Source organism: Neomonachus schauinslandi, chromosome 9 (genome assembly GCF_002201575.2).
Source record: "Neomonachus schauinslandi chromosome 9, ASM220157v2, whole genome shotgun sequence".
Lineage (NCBI taxonomy): Eukaryota > Metazoa > Chordata > Mammalia > Carnivora > Phocidae > Neomonachus > Neomonachus schauinslandi.
Window position 1 is genome coordinate 115,649,021 of NC_058411.1, and position 12,879 is coordinate 115,661,899.

At 36.0% G+C, this 12,879-nt stretch overlaps 1 protein-coding gene across 1 annotated transcript in view; it reads left to right on the forward strand.

The window, feature by feature from the left end:
- The window catches only part of HERC2 (HECT and RLD domain containing E3 ubiquitin protein ligase 2), a 258,118-nt gene that overhangs the window by 148,609 nt on the left and 96,630 nt on the right, over positions 1–12,879 (forward strand). The window contains exons 46-52 of the mRNA XM_044918185.1: positions 716–983; positions 1,127–1,263; positions 1,761–1,859; positions 3,682–3,850; positions 3,949–4,074; positions 5,695–5,803; positions 5,937–6,076. Coding sequence (XP_044774120.1) covers positions 716–983; positions 1,127–1,263; positions 1,761–1,859; positions 3,682–3,850; positions 3,949–4,074; positions 5,695–5,803; positions 5,937–6,076 — 1,048 coding nt within the window. The remainder of the gene's footprint in view (positions 1–715; positions 984–1,126; positions 1,264–1,760; positions 1,860–3,681; positions 3,851–3,948; positions 4,075–5,694; positions 5,804–5,936; positions 6,077–12,879) is intronic.

A 12,879-nucleotide genomic window follows, 5' to 3' on the forward strand; every position in this document is an offset into this window, starting at 1 on the left:
TACATACGTTCATTGATTGATTGTAATTTGTTTCCCAGTATTTTTTATTTCCCTTATTTTTTATACCATGTTTAACTCAGAGTGGTTCTTTTACCTGTGAATCATTGAGAGCTGACTTGATGGTACATGAAAGAATCCCATGTCATCTCTGGCTTATCTTACAGAGGAAAAGAGCAAGAGACTGTGGACACTGCCTGGTCATGAGGAGGGGGTCAGGGACTCCTACCTTCCCATCCAGCTCCATTCACTCTGCATTTAACTTGCTCAGCTTGTTTCCTACTCAGAGAGGCTGTGAAGTTTTCTTTAATTACATTGATAATTGGCTAATTTACTGGGTACTGTGCATGATGAAGCAGGAGTTACTTGACCATCACATCTTTCCGCTGCATTAAACTATGAAAGTTGTCTTTGTTGTTTGTTAACATATTTTATCCATTCATTTAAAAATAACACATGTAAGTCTGAGTTTCCTGTACTTTTGTACTGCATTTCATAGTGGAAGCTCGTAATTTCCATTTGCTTAGACTGCTTAAGACTCTTGACTTTTCTTAAAAAATATTTTTTATTTATTTTCTTAAAGTAGGCTCTGCACCCAAGGTGGGGCTTGAACTCACGACCCCATGATCCAGAGCCGCATGCTCTACCAATTGAGCCAGCCAGGCACCCCAGTCTCTTGACTTTTATAAACCTCCCAGCTCCACTCTCATTTGTCCAGGCTGCAGCTCTGGCTGTATGTCAGTGTTTGGCTGTGGAGTCCACTCACCCGTCAAGCCCAGTGTTTGAAGACTGCAGCTCCAGTGAGGCCACAACGCCTGTCCCTGTGCAGCATGTTCGCCCTGTCAGAGCAAAGAAGCGCAAACAGTCACCTGCCCCTGCTCTGCCTATTGTGGTTCAGCTCATGGAAATGGGATTTCCTAGAAGGAACATAGAGTTTGCGCTGAAGTCACTCACTGGTGCCTCTGGGAATGCTGCTGGCTTGCCAGGTATATTGTTTTCCTTGTGGGTGCTTCACTTACTGTGCCCACACATTTGTTTGTAGGTTTACCTTAAAATGCTAACATCAGCAGCCTACAGGCAGGCTGGTGCTGTGGACCTCACTGTGGGTGCACTGTGTGCTTGCTTGTAGGCGTGGAGGCCTTGGTTGGGTGGCTCCTGGACCATGCTGATGTGCAGGTCACAGATCTCTCGGATGCAGACACAGGGTCTGAGGAGTGTTCAGATGAGGAGGTGGTGGAGGATGTGGACGACTCGGCCTACGCTGTGGTCAGTGCCTCCTGTGTGGTTGCCCCACCTCCTGTGTCAACCTGATCTGTGCTCTGGGTTTCCTGCATGCTCTTCCATGGGGCCTCTCTGCCGTTCTTCCGCACACATAATGAAGCTGCTAAGTGCTGACTGGGTTTTCTGTGCCTTAATTACTTTAGCTTTAAAGCAGACCCTTGTTCCAACATCTAGTGATGTTGGGTAGCCATTAGACTGTGCTTTATTTAAAAAGCATGTTTTATATGACACAGTGACTTCTGATTTAAGTAAATCATTTCATGGGATTAATTTGGAAATAACTCAAATTTTCCATACTTTTAGCTTTTCATATTCATTCTGTTTACTATATTGTTTAATATTTTTTAAATGAAGAATTTTATAGTGAAAATACAGCATAATATTTCATACTTTATTTTTTAATATTAAAGATTTCACATACTTCTTTTTAAGTAGGTTTATCTGGCTCACAATTTTTAAAAAAATATATTTATCTCTTGTAGTCTACTGGTGCTGTTGTAACAGAGAGCCAGACATACAAAAAACGAGCTGATTTCTTGAGTAATGATGATTATGCTGTGTATGTGAGAGAGAATATTCAGGTGAGTAAATGTCTTAGCCTGGAGCTTTACTCAGGTTTCCAGTCAGTGTTCGAGCATCTTAGAAAGTCAGAAGCCTGGTGGGGGAGGGCATAGCCCCCAGCAAGGAGGCCACTGTTACTGGAGCAGAGGACAGAGGAACAGAAGATGAACAAGGGGTACCAGAGCTAGAGAGCAAAAGGTGGTTTGTCCGTAACGACATGGCACAGACATATGTGCTTCTCAATTATCCCCATTTGGACACCTAAAAAATCTATTTTTGCTTGTTTTTCTTACATCATTCTTATTGCCAACTAATTTTTAAAATCTAGTTAGGCTCTTTATGTAGTCCTTTATGCATCTTAAATCCTTTCTTTTCTTGTTTTAATTCTTTTCTGGTTAGTATACTTCAGAGAAAATCTCAGAAATCATCTCATTTCATCTGTAAATATGTCAGTATGTAGTCCTAATAGATAAAGGATTTGTCTTTTTTAAAGATTTTTATTTATATGACAGAGAGAGACACAGCAAGAGAGGGAACACAAGCAGGGGGAGTGGAGGAGGGAGAAGCAGGCTTCCTGCGGAGCAGGGAGCCCAATGCGGGGCTCAATCCCAGGACCCTGGGATCATGACCTAAGCCGAAGACAGACGCTTAACCATCTGAGCCACCCAGGCGCCCCTGTCTTTTTTTTTTTTTAAAGTAAGCTGTATCCCCAGTGTGGGGCTTGAACTCACGACCCCAAGATCAAGAGTCCCATGCTCTACTGGGTGTGCCAGCCAGGCACCCTGATAAAGGATTTAACATAACAACATTACTGTTACCTAATATTAGGTAACAAAATAAACAGTAATTCCATAATATCATCTTATACCCAGTGCTTGCTCAGATTTCCCCAGTTTTCTCAGAAACTGCTTTTTAAAACAGTAATTTTTGAATTTGGATCAAACAAGGTCATACACCTTACATTTGGGTGATGTCTTTCTGAAATGCCTTTTAATCTAGAACAGTTGTCCCCCTTTTTTCTCCTTTTCATGTCATTTATTTGTGGCATCACGTCTTCCTCCCTCCTCTGCATTTCCTGTAAAGTCAAAATGAGGTCTGGTGGGGTTGAGGGGAGCTCTTGGACTCAGGCAGTGCCTTAGGCATGAATGCATCATATGGACCAGCAGGCAGTGTTGTTGGTTAGGTCTTTTTCGTCTACTTCCATCTGTTAAGGAGTTCTCTGTTGTACGTTTTTGTGCTTTGATAGCCATTCATGTCATCACCTAGATTCATCATGAGGGCTTGCACAATAGTGGTTTTCTAACTTTGTCATGCCTTCCAGATTTATTAGCTGGAGTTTATTCTTTGAAGAACTCTTTTTAAATCAACTCTAGTTACTCGTTATAATACATTTTATATAAGAAAGGCAGAATAAATGCTTGTTTTGTTTTAGTTTTGCTTTATCAATTTTCAGAATGGTGAATTGGTGCCATGGAACTTACAAAGGTGACCAAGAAATTTTGCTTATTATCATTGTGATGAATTTATTGGCTGATAAGTATTTGATGTGTTTCAACCATTAGTCCTGTTGATCAAGTTGTTCTTTTGAATGAACACTCTGATCTTTGAGAGCTCCCTTGCTTTATGGCACAAGTTGATCCATGTTCATTTATGTATTTCCTGCCCCAGACCTTGAGCCAGCCAGTTTTCTAAAGATCCCTGGTTCCTTTTAGTGTAAAATGATTTTGAGAATACACTCTGGGTGCTAGAGGAAATCCTTTCTTAGAAATAGAATAATGCTACTTATAATTGTTCATTTCATCTATACACTGGATTGGATTTTTATTTTAATTTTAATCTTAGGTGGGAATGATGGTTAGATGCTGTCGAACATATGAAGAAGTGTGTGAAGGAGACGTGGGCAAAGTTATCAAATTGGATAGAGATGGACTACATGACCTCAATGTTCAGTGTGATTGGCAGCAGAAAGGAGGCACTTACTGGGTTAGGTATATTCATGTGGAACTTATTGGTAAGCCCATTCTAAAGTTCTTTTGCTTTTTCTTAAGGAGAGACAGAGTTCTCAGGAATAAATACTAATTATAGTTTACTTATTGTTGTAATCTCTAGGCTATCCTCCACCAAGTTCTCCATCTCACATAAAGATTGGTGATAAAGTTCGCGTCAAAGCCTCAGTCACCACACCAAAATACAAGTGGGGATCTGTGACTCATCAAAGTGTGGGGGTTGTGAAAGGTAATATTATCCAGGCAACAAAATTCCAGATGTTAGCTTTTCATCAGCTAATGTAGTAAACTCACTTTTTTTCATTCAAGGGCAAGAAAAACAAGTATGAAGAAGAAAGTCTATGATATATAAATAGCATTTTTTTTTTTTTTTTGCTTGTCAGTGCTCTCTAGTCCAGGAACACACCTATAGTTGAACAGAGTCAGGTTTATTAACTCATTACCACTCGGGAGGATGCATACCCTGGAAAATAGGGTGTCTCCGTAAGTGGGTATAACAAAGGACTAATGGGGTTTGTGTTGGATATTTTGGGAAGGCTTCAAAGGAGTGGGGTAATTCTAAGAATGGGTATCTTAATAAATATTAATCTATAAGGCAGGGGAAAAATGGAGCTAGGGTGGAGTTAATGATTGGCAAGGAAGCAGTTGTTCATACTAACCAGGATGGGGGAAGTGGGGGGTTAGGGAGGGTATCTGATTGTGTTTGTGGTTTGGATTAGATTTGAACTTGATCAGACTGACTAAAGAGTGGTTTTGCTTTTGTCTTGATCTGTCACAGTCACAGGATAACCTTGTTTGATGTTGGTGTTCTGTAAACTTGTTCTGTCATTCTGCCAAATGGCCTATGTGTGAGTGTCTGGCCACCTCCCTCAGTTGGGGAGTATTTCTGTCTCTCTCTCCTCTCTGCTATAATAAAATTTAGGACTAAATTTAAGAAACGGAAATGTGCAAATGATGTGAGTTAAGAACTGGAAACACAAAATTCTTTTCAGTTTATATTTAATGTGATATTATTGAGATTTCAAATCAAACACATGGTATACTTTAAAAGGTCTCCTATGTCCATTTTAACAATCACATGAGAAGTAATTAAAAATGCATCTGGTTTTATTTTATCTTTAAACTCTTTTAAGGCCGTAGAGAGATCCTGTTTTGTTTTGTTTGAACCTTGTACAAAACTCTTATGGTTGAATAGCTTAGATTAGAAATGGCCATAATGGTGGTGCTTCCCCAGTGTGTTGGGAGTGTTAGAATGTCTCAAGTTACATAAGAACAAATGGCTTATTTAACATTTTACTTTAACATTTTTCTTTACTTAAGAGGTTCTTAAAAGCTTTATAAGTCAAAACACAGATAAGTTTTAAAAATAAGAACTTGGTTCAGAAGTTAATGTTTGAGTAGCAGAGTGTTCTTACCAAAGGACAAGAGATCTCTTGACATTATTATTGTGATTTTTATTTCCTAAGATACTAAATGGAGTTTTTGACTTGTTGTAATTAAAAACAAAGAAACAAACTTATTGTGGAAAATTTCAGACATATACAAAAGTAGAGAATATAGCATAAAGAACCTCCTTGTGCCCATCACTTGGCTTTAATAGTTGTCAACCCCTGGCCAAAGTTGTTTCATCCATGTTTCCCTCCCTTGATTATTTTGAAGCTAATCCCTGATTGAGGTCATGTGTTAGTTCATCCATAAGTATCTTAGTATGTCTCTCTAAAAGAGAACTACTCTTTGTAAAACGTAAATGACTACGGTATAATTATCATATGATTAGGTATAGTTTAAATTTTAACATTAGGCTTTTATTGGTGATTAAGATGTTTCAGCAGTTTCTATTGTGTCCTAGCTTTCAGTGCAAATGGAAAAGATGTCATTGTCGACTTTCCTCAGCAGTCTCACTGGACTGGGCTGTTGTCAGAAATGGAGTTGGTGCCTAGTGTTCATCCTGGGGTTACGTGAGTTAATTTTTATATTGCTAGATTTGTTTGGGAGGAATCGTTTTCTTTGGAATTAAATTTAATAAATTGCCTTAATTTAATAAATGACGTTATCTTTTTCTTATCAACGCAATGGTTGTTTTAAAAATAGGTGTGATGGCTGTCAGATGTTTCCTATCAATGGATCTAGATTCAAATGCAGGAACTGTGATGACTTTGATTTTTGTGAAACCTGTTTCAAGACCAGAAAACACAACACTAGGCATACATTTGGCAGAATAAATGAACCAGGTATGGTAGAATGGTTATGCTCTTTTTCATTAAAATATTATTAATGAAATCATTATTGTGCTCATGTGTGTTATTTAGTTTGCTCTTTAAAGTTCATGTTTATATAGTGAGCACTGCACAGTGTGCACAGTAAAAAAGAAAAATGTACACACTTGAAAACTTGCTGTCTTTTTTTTTCAAGCAATGAGGGACTACGGGCATTAGAATAACAGGGTTTGTTTGCTTGTATTTCCATAAATAACGTTAAAAGGGTCTCAAGAAACTAAAAAATGTTTTGTTGCATGGGGTGTGGAATTGGATAGATAAATGTCTTTTATTATATCTTTTTTTTTTTTGTGGCAGAATATGTACAACACAAAATTCGCCATTTTAATCACTTTGAAGTGTACAGTTCAGAGAATGTTGCACAACATCTCCACTATCTATTTCCAAAACTTTTTTACCACTCCAAACAGAAACTCTGTACCATTAAGCGGTAATTCCCCATTTTCCCCTCCCCCGGTCCCTGGGAATTAGCTTGATGACACCAGGTACCACATATAGGTGGAACCAAAATTTGCCTTTTTGTGTCTGGCTTATTTTACTAAGGATTATGTTTCCAGGGTTTTTTCCATGTTGTAACATGTATCAGAACTTCATTTCTTTTTATGGCTGAATAATCTTTCATACATACCACATATAGTTTATCTATTCATCTATTAACAAACATTCGGATTGTTTCTACCTTTCAGTTATTATGAATAATGTTACTGTGAACATTGGTGTACAGATCTGTTTGAGTTCTTGTTTTTAAAATTGGGAGTGGAATTGCAGGGTCATATGGTAGTTCTTTGAGGAAACTCCAAAATGTTTTCCAGAGTGGCTGTACCATTTTATATTCCCACCAGCAGTAGATAAGGGTTCCAATTTCTCCATGTCCTCACCAACATTTGTTATTTTTCATGTTTTTTTAAATTACAGCCATCCTAATGGGTGAGAAGTATTATCTTGTGATTTTCATTTCAGTTTCCCTAATGACAAATGATATTGAGCCTCTTTTCATGTCATTTTGACCATTTGTATATCTTTTTGGGGGATATGTCTATTTAAGTCCTTTGCCCACTTTTAAACTCTTGATGTTGAGTTTTAGGAATTCTTTAAGGGACGCTTGGGTGGACAGTTGGTTAAGCGTCTGCCTTCGGCTCAGTTCATGATCTCAGGGTCCTGGGATCGAGCCCTATATCAGGCTCCCTGCTCAGTGGGGAGTCTGCTTCTCCCTCTGCTGCTCCCCAGGCTTGTGCTTTCTCACTTGCGCTCTCAATTGAATAAAATCTTAAAAAAAAAAAAAAGAAAGAAAAAAAAAAAGAAAAAGGAATTCTTTAAATATTCTGCACATTGAACCGTATCAGGTGATTTGCAAATATGTCATCCCATTCTTTGGGTTATCTTTTCACTTTCTTGATAGGATTCAGTGATGCATAAGTTTTTAATTTTAATGAAGTCCATTTTATCCATTTTTTCTTTTGTTGCCTGTGCATTTGGTGTCATATTTGCTTTCTGTGTCCATTTAAGAGACCATTGCTACATCCAAAGTCATGAAGATTAGCACCTGTTTTTCTTTCTAAGGGGTTATAGTTTTAGCTCTTAAACTTAGGTTTTGATCCATTTTGAGTTAATTTTTGTACTAAGAGTTCAATTTCATTCTTCTACATGTGTGCATCCAGTTTCCCAACACTACTTACTGAAAAGACTGTCCTTTCACCATTGAATGGTCTTGGTACCCTTTTTGAAAATCAACTGACCATTGATGTGAGAGTTTATTTTTAGGCTCCCAATTCTGTTCTATTGGTCTATTTGCCTATCCTCATGCCAGTAGCAAACCATACATTGTGATTATGTTAGCTTTGTAGTAAGTTTTGATATTGGGAAGTGTGAATCCTCCAAATCTGTTCTTGTTTTTCAAGATTGATTTGACAATTTGGTATCCTTTGAAATTCAGTATAAATTTGGGGATGGATTTTTCTACTTTGGTAAGCAATAGTTTTATAGGAATTGCATTGAATTTGTATATTGATTTGGACAGAATTGTCATTTTAATAATATTAAGTTTTCCAGTCCATGAGCAAAGGATATCTTTTCCATTTACTTAGACCTTCTTTCTGCAGTTTTTCTTTCAGCAATGTTTTGTGATTTTTCAGTGTACAAGTCTTGTGCCTTCTTGATTAAATTTATTTCTAAGTATTTTTTATGCCATATAAAACGGAATTCTTAATTTCCCTTTTGGAAATTGTTAGAAATTTGTTGCTGGTATAGAGAAATGTACACTACACTTTTAATACATTTTGTGTGTTGAATTAATATCCAGCAGCTTGGCAGAATTTTATTTGTCTCCTGTAGTTTTTTTTGGTGTGGTTTCCTACATATTAGATCATGTTATCTATGAACCAAGATGATTTTACTTCTTCCTTTCCGATTTGGATGCCTTATATTCCTTTTTACTGCTTTAGCTAGTTCTTCCAGTACTAAGTTCAATAGAAGTAGAAAAGGTGGGCATTCTTGTCTTGCTCCTGAATTTAGGGGGAAAGCTTTAGTCTTTCACTATTGAGTATAATGTTAGCTGTGGGTTTTTCATAAATAGCCTTTCTCATGTTGAGGAAGTTTCTATCTAGTTCTAATTTGTATTATTCTCTAGTGTTAGCTTCTTTTCAAGGCTAACTTAGAATAATTTCTTTTTTTTTCTTGATTGGCCTGCCATGGGTTTATCAGTTTAATTAGTCTTTTCAGAGAGAGAAATTTTGGCTTTTTTGCTCTTTCTCATATCTTTATTATTTCTTTCTTTTTCCTATGGAATTGGGTTTAGGTTGATTCCGCCCCCCCCCCCATCTTCTTGAGGTTAATGCTTATCTCATTTTCTCACTCTGTCTTTTCTAATATATGAGCTTAAAAAGATTTTTAAATTTGTTTTTAAGCAAGGCTTAAGCTGTATCCTGCACTGCTGCTATATAGTGATAGTCCATTACTTATTTCAAAGTATTTTTAAAATTCCCTGAGAATTATTTTTTTGTTTTCATTGGTTTTTAAATTTCCAAACACATCAGCATTTTTACTGGTTTCTGCATTGCATTCAGAGTATATATCCTGATTGACCTTTGACACTTTTTTTGAAACTTGTGTATGATTATATAACTTCGTATATGATGGGATTTTATAAATGCTTTATGTGTGCCTAAAAAAATGTCTCCTGCAGTTCTGTGGCAAAGTTAGTATTTGCTTAGTGTATCTTTATTTATTTACTATTTTAAAAGATTTATTTATTTTAGAGAGAGAGAAAGAGAAGAGAGTGCACGTGAGGGGGGAGGGGCAGAGGGAGAGTTAGAATCTCAAGCAGACTCCCTGCTGAGCACAGAGCCTGACACTGGGCTTGATTCCAGGACCCTGAGATCATTACCTGAGCCAAAATCAAGAGTTGGACACTTAAACGACTGAGCCACCCAGGAGTCCCCTAGTGTATCATTTTTTAGCCTTTTACCCTCAATCATTCTGTATTCCTGTATTTTTGATATATTTCTTACAAGTTGTAAATAGTTTTTTAAAATTCCAATATGATGATGTTTGTCTTTCATACGGATCATTTAGGTATTTAAGGCAATTGCTGATGTATTTTTATTTAAATTGACCACTTCTCAGTGTTTTTTATTTGTTCCGCCTGTTCTCTGTTCTTCTACATTCCATCTTTATTTGGGCTGATACGTTTTTTATTATTTAACACCCCAGCCCCTCCCCACTTTTTGGCTTAGAAGTTACACACATTTTTAGTATATATTTAATCCATATAAATAGTGTATATGTTATACACATTTTTAATAGTAGTTAGAATATTAAAACATCCATTTTTGACTTACCAAAATCTAATATTATTTAGTATTTTTATTCTCTCCTAAGCAATGCAAGGACCTTAGATCCCTTTAACTTTATTTAGCCTCTTCTGATTTAAAATTATCATGTTTTTATTGTGTTTTACAATTTTACACATACACATTTTTAACATACAAGACATAGTATTGTTATATATAGCCAGTATTTAGATTTTTTCACATACTTAATATTTCATTTTTTTCTATGTTTTTCATTTATTATCTATCATCATTTTTCTCCTACCTGAAGAATAGCCCTTAATATTTTCCTTAATGCATCTCTGTGGTTATGAATTACATTTTTGTGTGTCTGAAAATGTCTTATTTCTTCTCCATTTTAGAAAAATACTTTCGGGAGGAATTTTCTTTAAAAATATTATTCCATTGTAATTCAGCTTATATTAATTCTTTTGAAGTCAGCTGGAAGTATAGTTATTGTTCCATTAAAGCTAATCAATTTTTGTATTTCCTCTTAGTTTGTTTTTGAGATACTTTTTTGTTTTTATCTTACACAAATTTTACAAGTGCATAGAAATGTGTTTCTTTTTATTTATCTTCCTTGGGGTTAGCAGGACTCTGTATTTTTATTTATTTTTTCTAGCTTTATTTAGCTATAATTGACATATAACATTGTGTAAGCTTAAGATGTACAGTATGATGATTTGGTACATGTATATATTGCAAAATAATTACCACAAATAAATAAATAGAATCTTTTTTTTTTAAATGCCGTTACCAATGCAAAGCAAATGTTAGTTGGTTAGTTAACAAATCCATCATCTCATATAATTACCTATGTGTGTGTGTGTGTGTGTGTGTGCATGTTGGGTAGGTAAGAACATTTAAGATCTACTCTCAGCAACTTTCAAAGCAGGACTTTTTAAAAAATCTGTGGCTTGATATCTTTTGTCAGTTCTGGAAATTTTTCAGTCAGTCAGTATTTCTTCAAATGTTGTCTGTGTCCTATTATCTCTTCTATTTTGGGGACTCCTTCCACCTGTGTCAGACCTTCTCTCTATCCTGTAAGTCTTTTCACCTTCTCATTTATGTTTTCTAAGCTTTTGCTCCTCAGTTTTTCATTCTAGATATTGTTTAGTAATTCTTTTTTCATCTGAGTCTAGTCTGCTAGTAAACCTATTCATTGAATTCTTATAATTTTAATTACTATATTTAACAGTTCTAATCTTTGTTTTTAAAAATAGTTTTCAATACTCTGCTGAAATACTCAGTGTCTTATCTTTTCAAACATAAGTAAGTATGGTTATTTTATTTTATTTTATTTATTTTATTTTTTTTTGAGGGCAGGAAGATGAAATTTTATTTTATTTATTTTTTTAAATTTTATTTTATTATGTTATGTTAGTCACCATACAATACATCATTAGTTTTTGATGTAGTGATCTACAATTCATTGTTTTCGTATAACAAGTATGGTTATTTTATTTTATTTTATTTTATTTTATTTATTTATTTTTATTTATTTATTCATGAGAGACAGAGAGAGAGAGAGAGAGGCAGAGGGAGAAGCAGGCTCCCAAGGAGCAGGGAGCCCGATGCGGGACTCGATCCCAGGACCCTGAGATCATGACCTGAGCCGAAGGCAGACGCTTAACCATCTGAGCCACCCAGGCGCCCAACAAGTATGGTTATTTTAAAACCTGTGTCTTATAACTCTAATATCTGGAGACTCTGTGGACCTCTTTCTGTTGTGGGTTATTTCTGGTAGTTTTTTTAGTCATGTTATCTAGTCTCCTATGCCATTATGTACTGGACATTATATTTAAAAAATTATTTCTTGAATCCATTTGAGGCCTAAGATATTATTCTCCAGAGATTAGAGGAGGGAGGGTTGGTCTTCTAGGTAATTGGGGTAAGTAACTATCTGGGCTCATCTCAGTCCAGTTTCATTGACTGAGATATTTCATGCTAAGCTATAATCTGTAAAATAAACAGCACTGCATAGTTAATCTTCCTCTTGGGATTTTTCCTGTTGGGATCCTAACCCAAAGTGTGGGGGTTTTATGGCTATCCCCTTCTCTTCTGGTGGGCTCTGGACTCCAGGTCCGGGTCCCCCCTCTCCCCTACCCAAGGCTTTGAAAAGTAGCATTTTTTCTTTTTTTTGTTTTTTTGGAGGCTTTCCTTACTGACAGTTACCATCAGGGAAGAATAGCTTCGGATACATAGCATTGCTCATCTGGACATCTCTATTCACTTAGCCTTCCTCAGATTCTGGCCGCATAATTCTTTAGCATCATGTTATTTCTGATACTTCTAAGATTTATTCATCTTTAAATGTTTTATCTGCTTCTTTTAGTTGTCCTCAATGGGAGGGCTAGATGAATTTCCAGATTTGCCATTCTTGGAAGTAGAAACTCTTTACAGATTTGTTTTTGCTTTGCATTGGTAACGGCATTTAAAAAAAAAAAGATTCTATTTATTTATTTTAGAGAGAGAGAGAGAAAGGGCACATGCGTGTGTGCAAGTAAGGGGGGAGGGAGAGGGAGAAAGAGAGAGAATCCCAAGCAGACTCCATGCTGAGCATGGGGCTCAATCCCACAACTCTGAGATCATGACCTGAGCAGAAACCAAGAGTCGGATGCTTCACGGACTAAGCCACCCAGGCGCCGCTGTAACAGCATTTTTAATAAGAATGTTTTTTGTTAGGACTGTTATTTAACTCTACATCTCCCCCACTTCGGTTTCTGTGTACCCTTCCATCTGGAAATACGTCACTCTGTTGTTACTTGAGAGTCAAGTAGAATAAATCATAACATTATATGAACTTCATTTCATAAATTGGTATAAAATACATAGGGATTTTTGAAGATGTTTTAGGTATTTATTAGTTCCATTTATTTATTTATTTATTTATTTATTTATTTATTTATTTATTTATTTATTTATTTATTT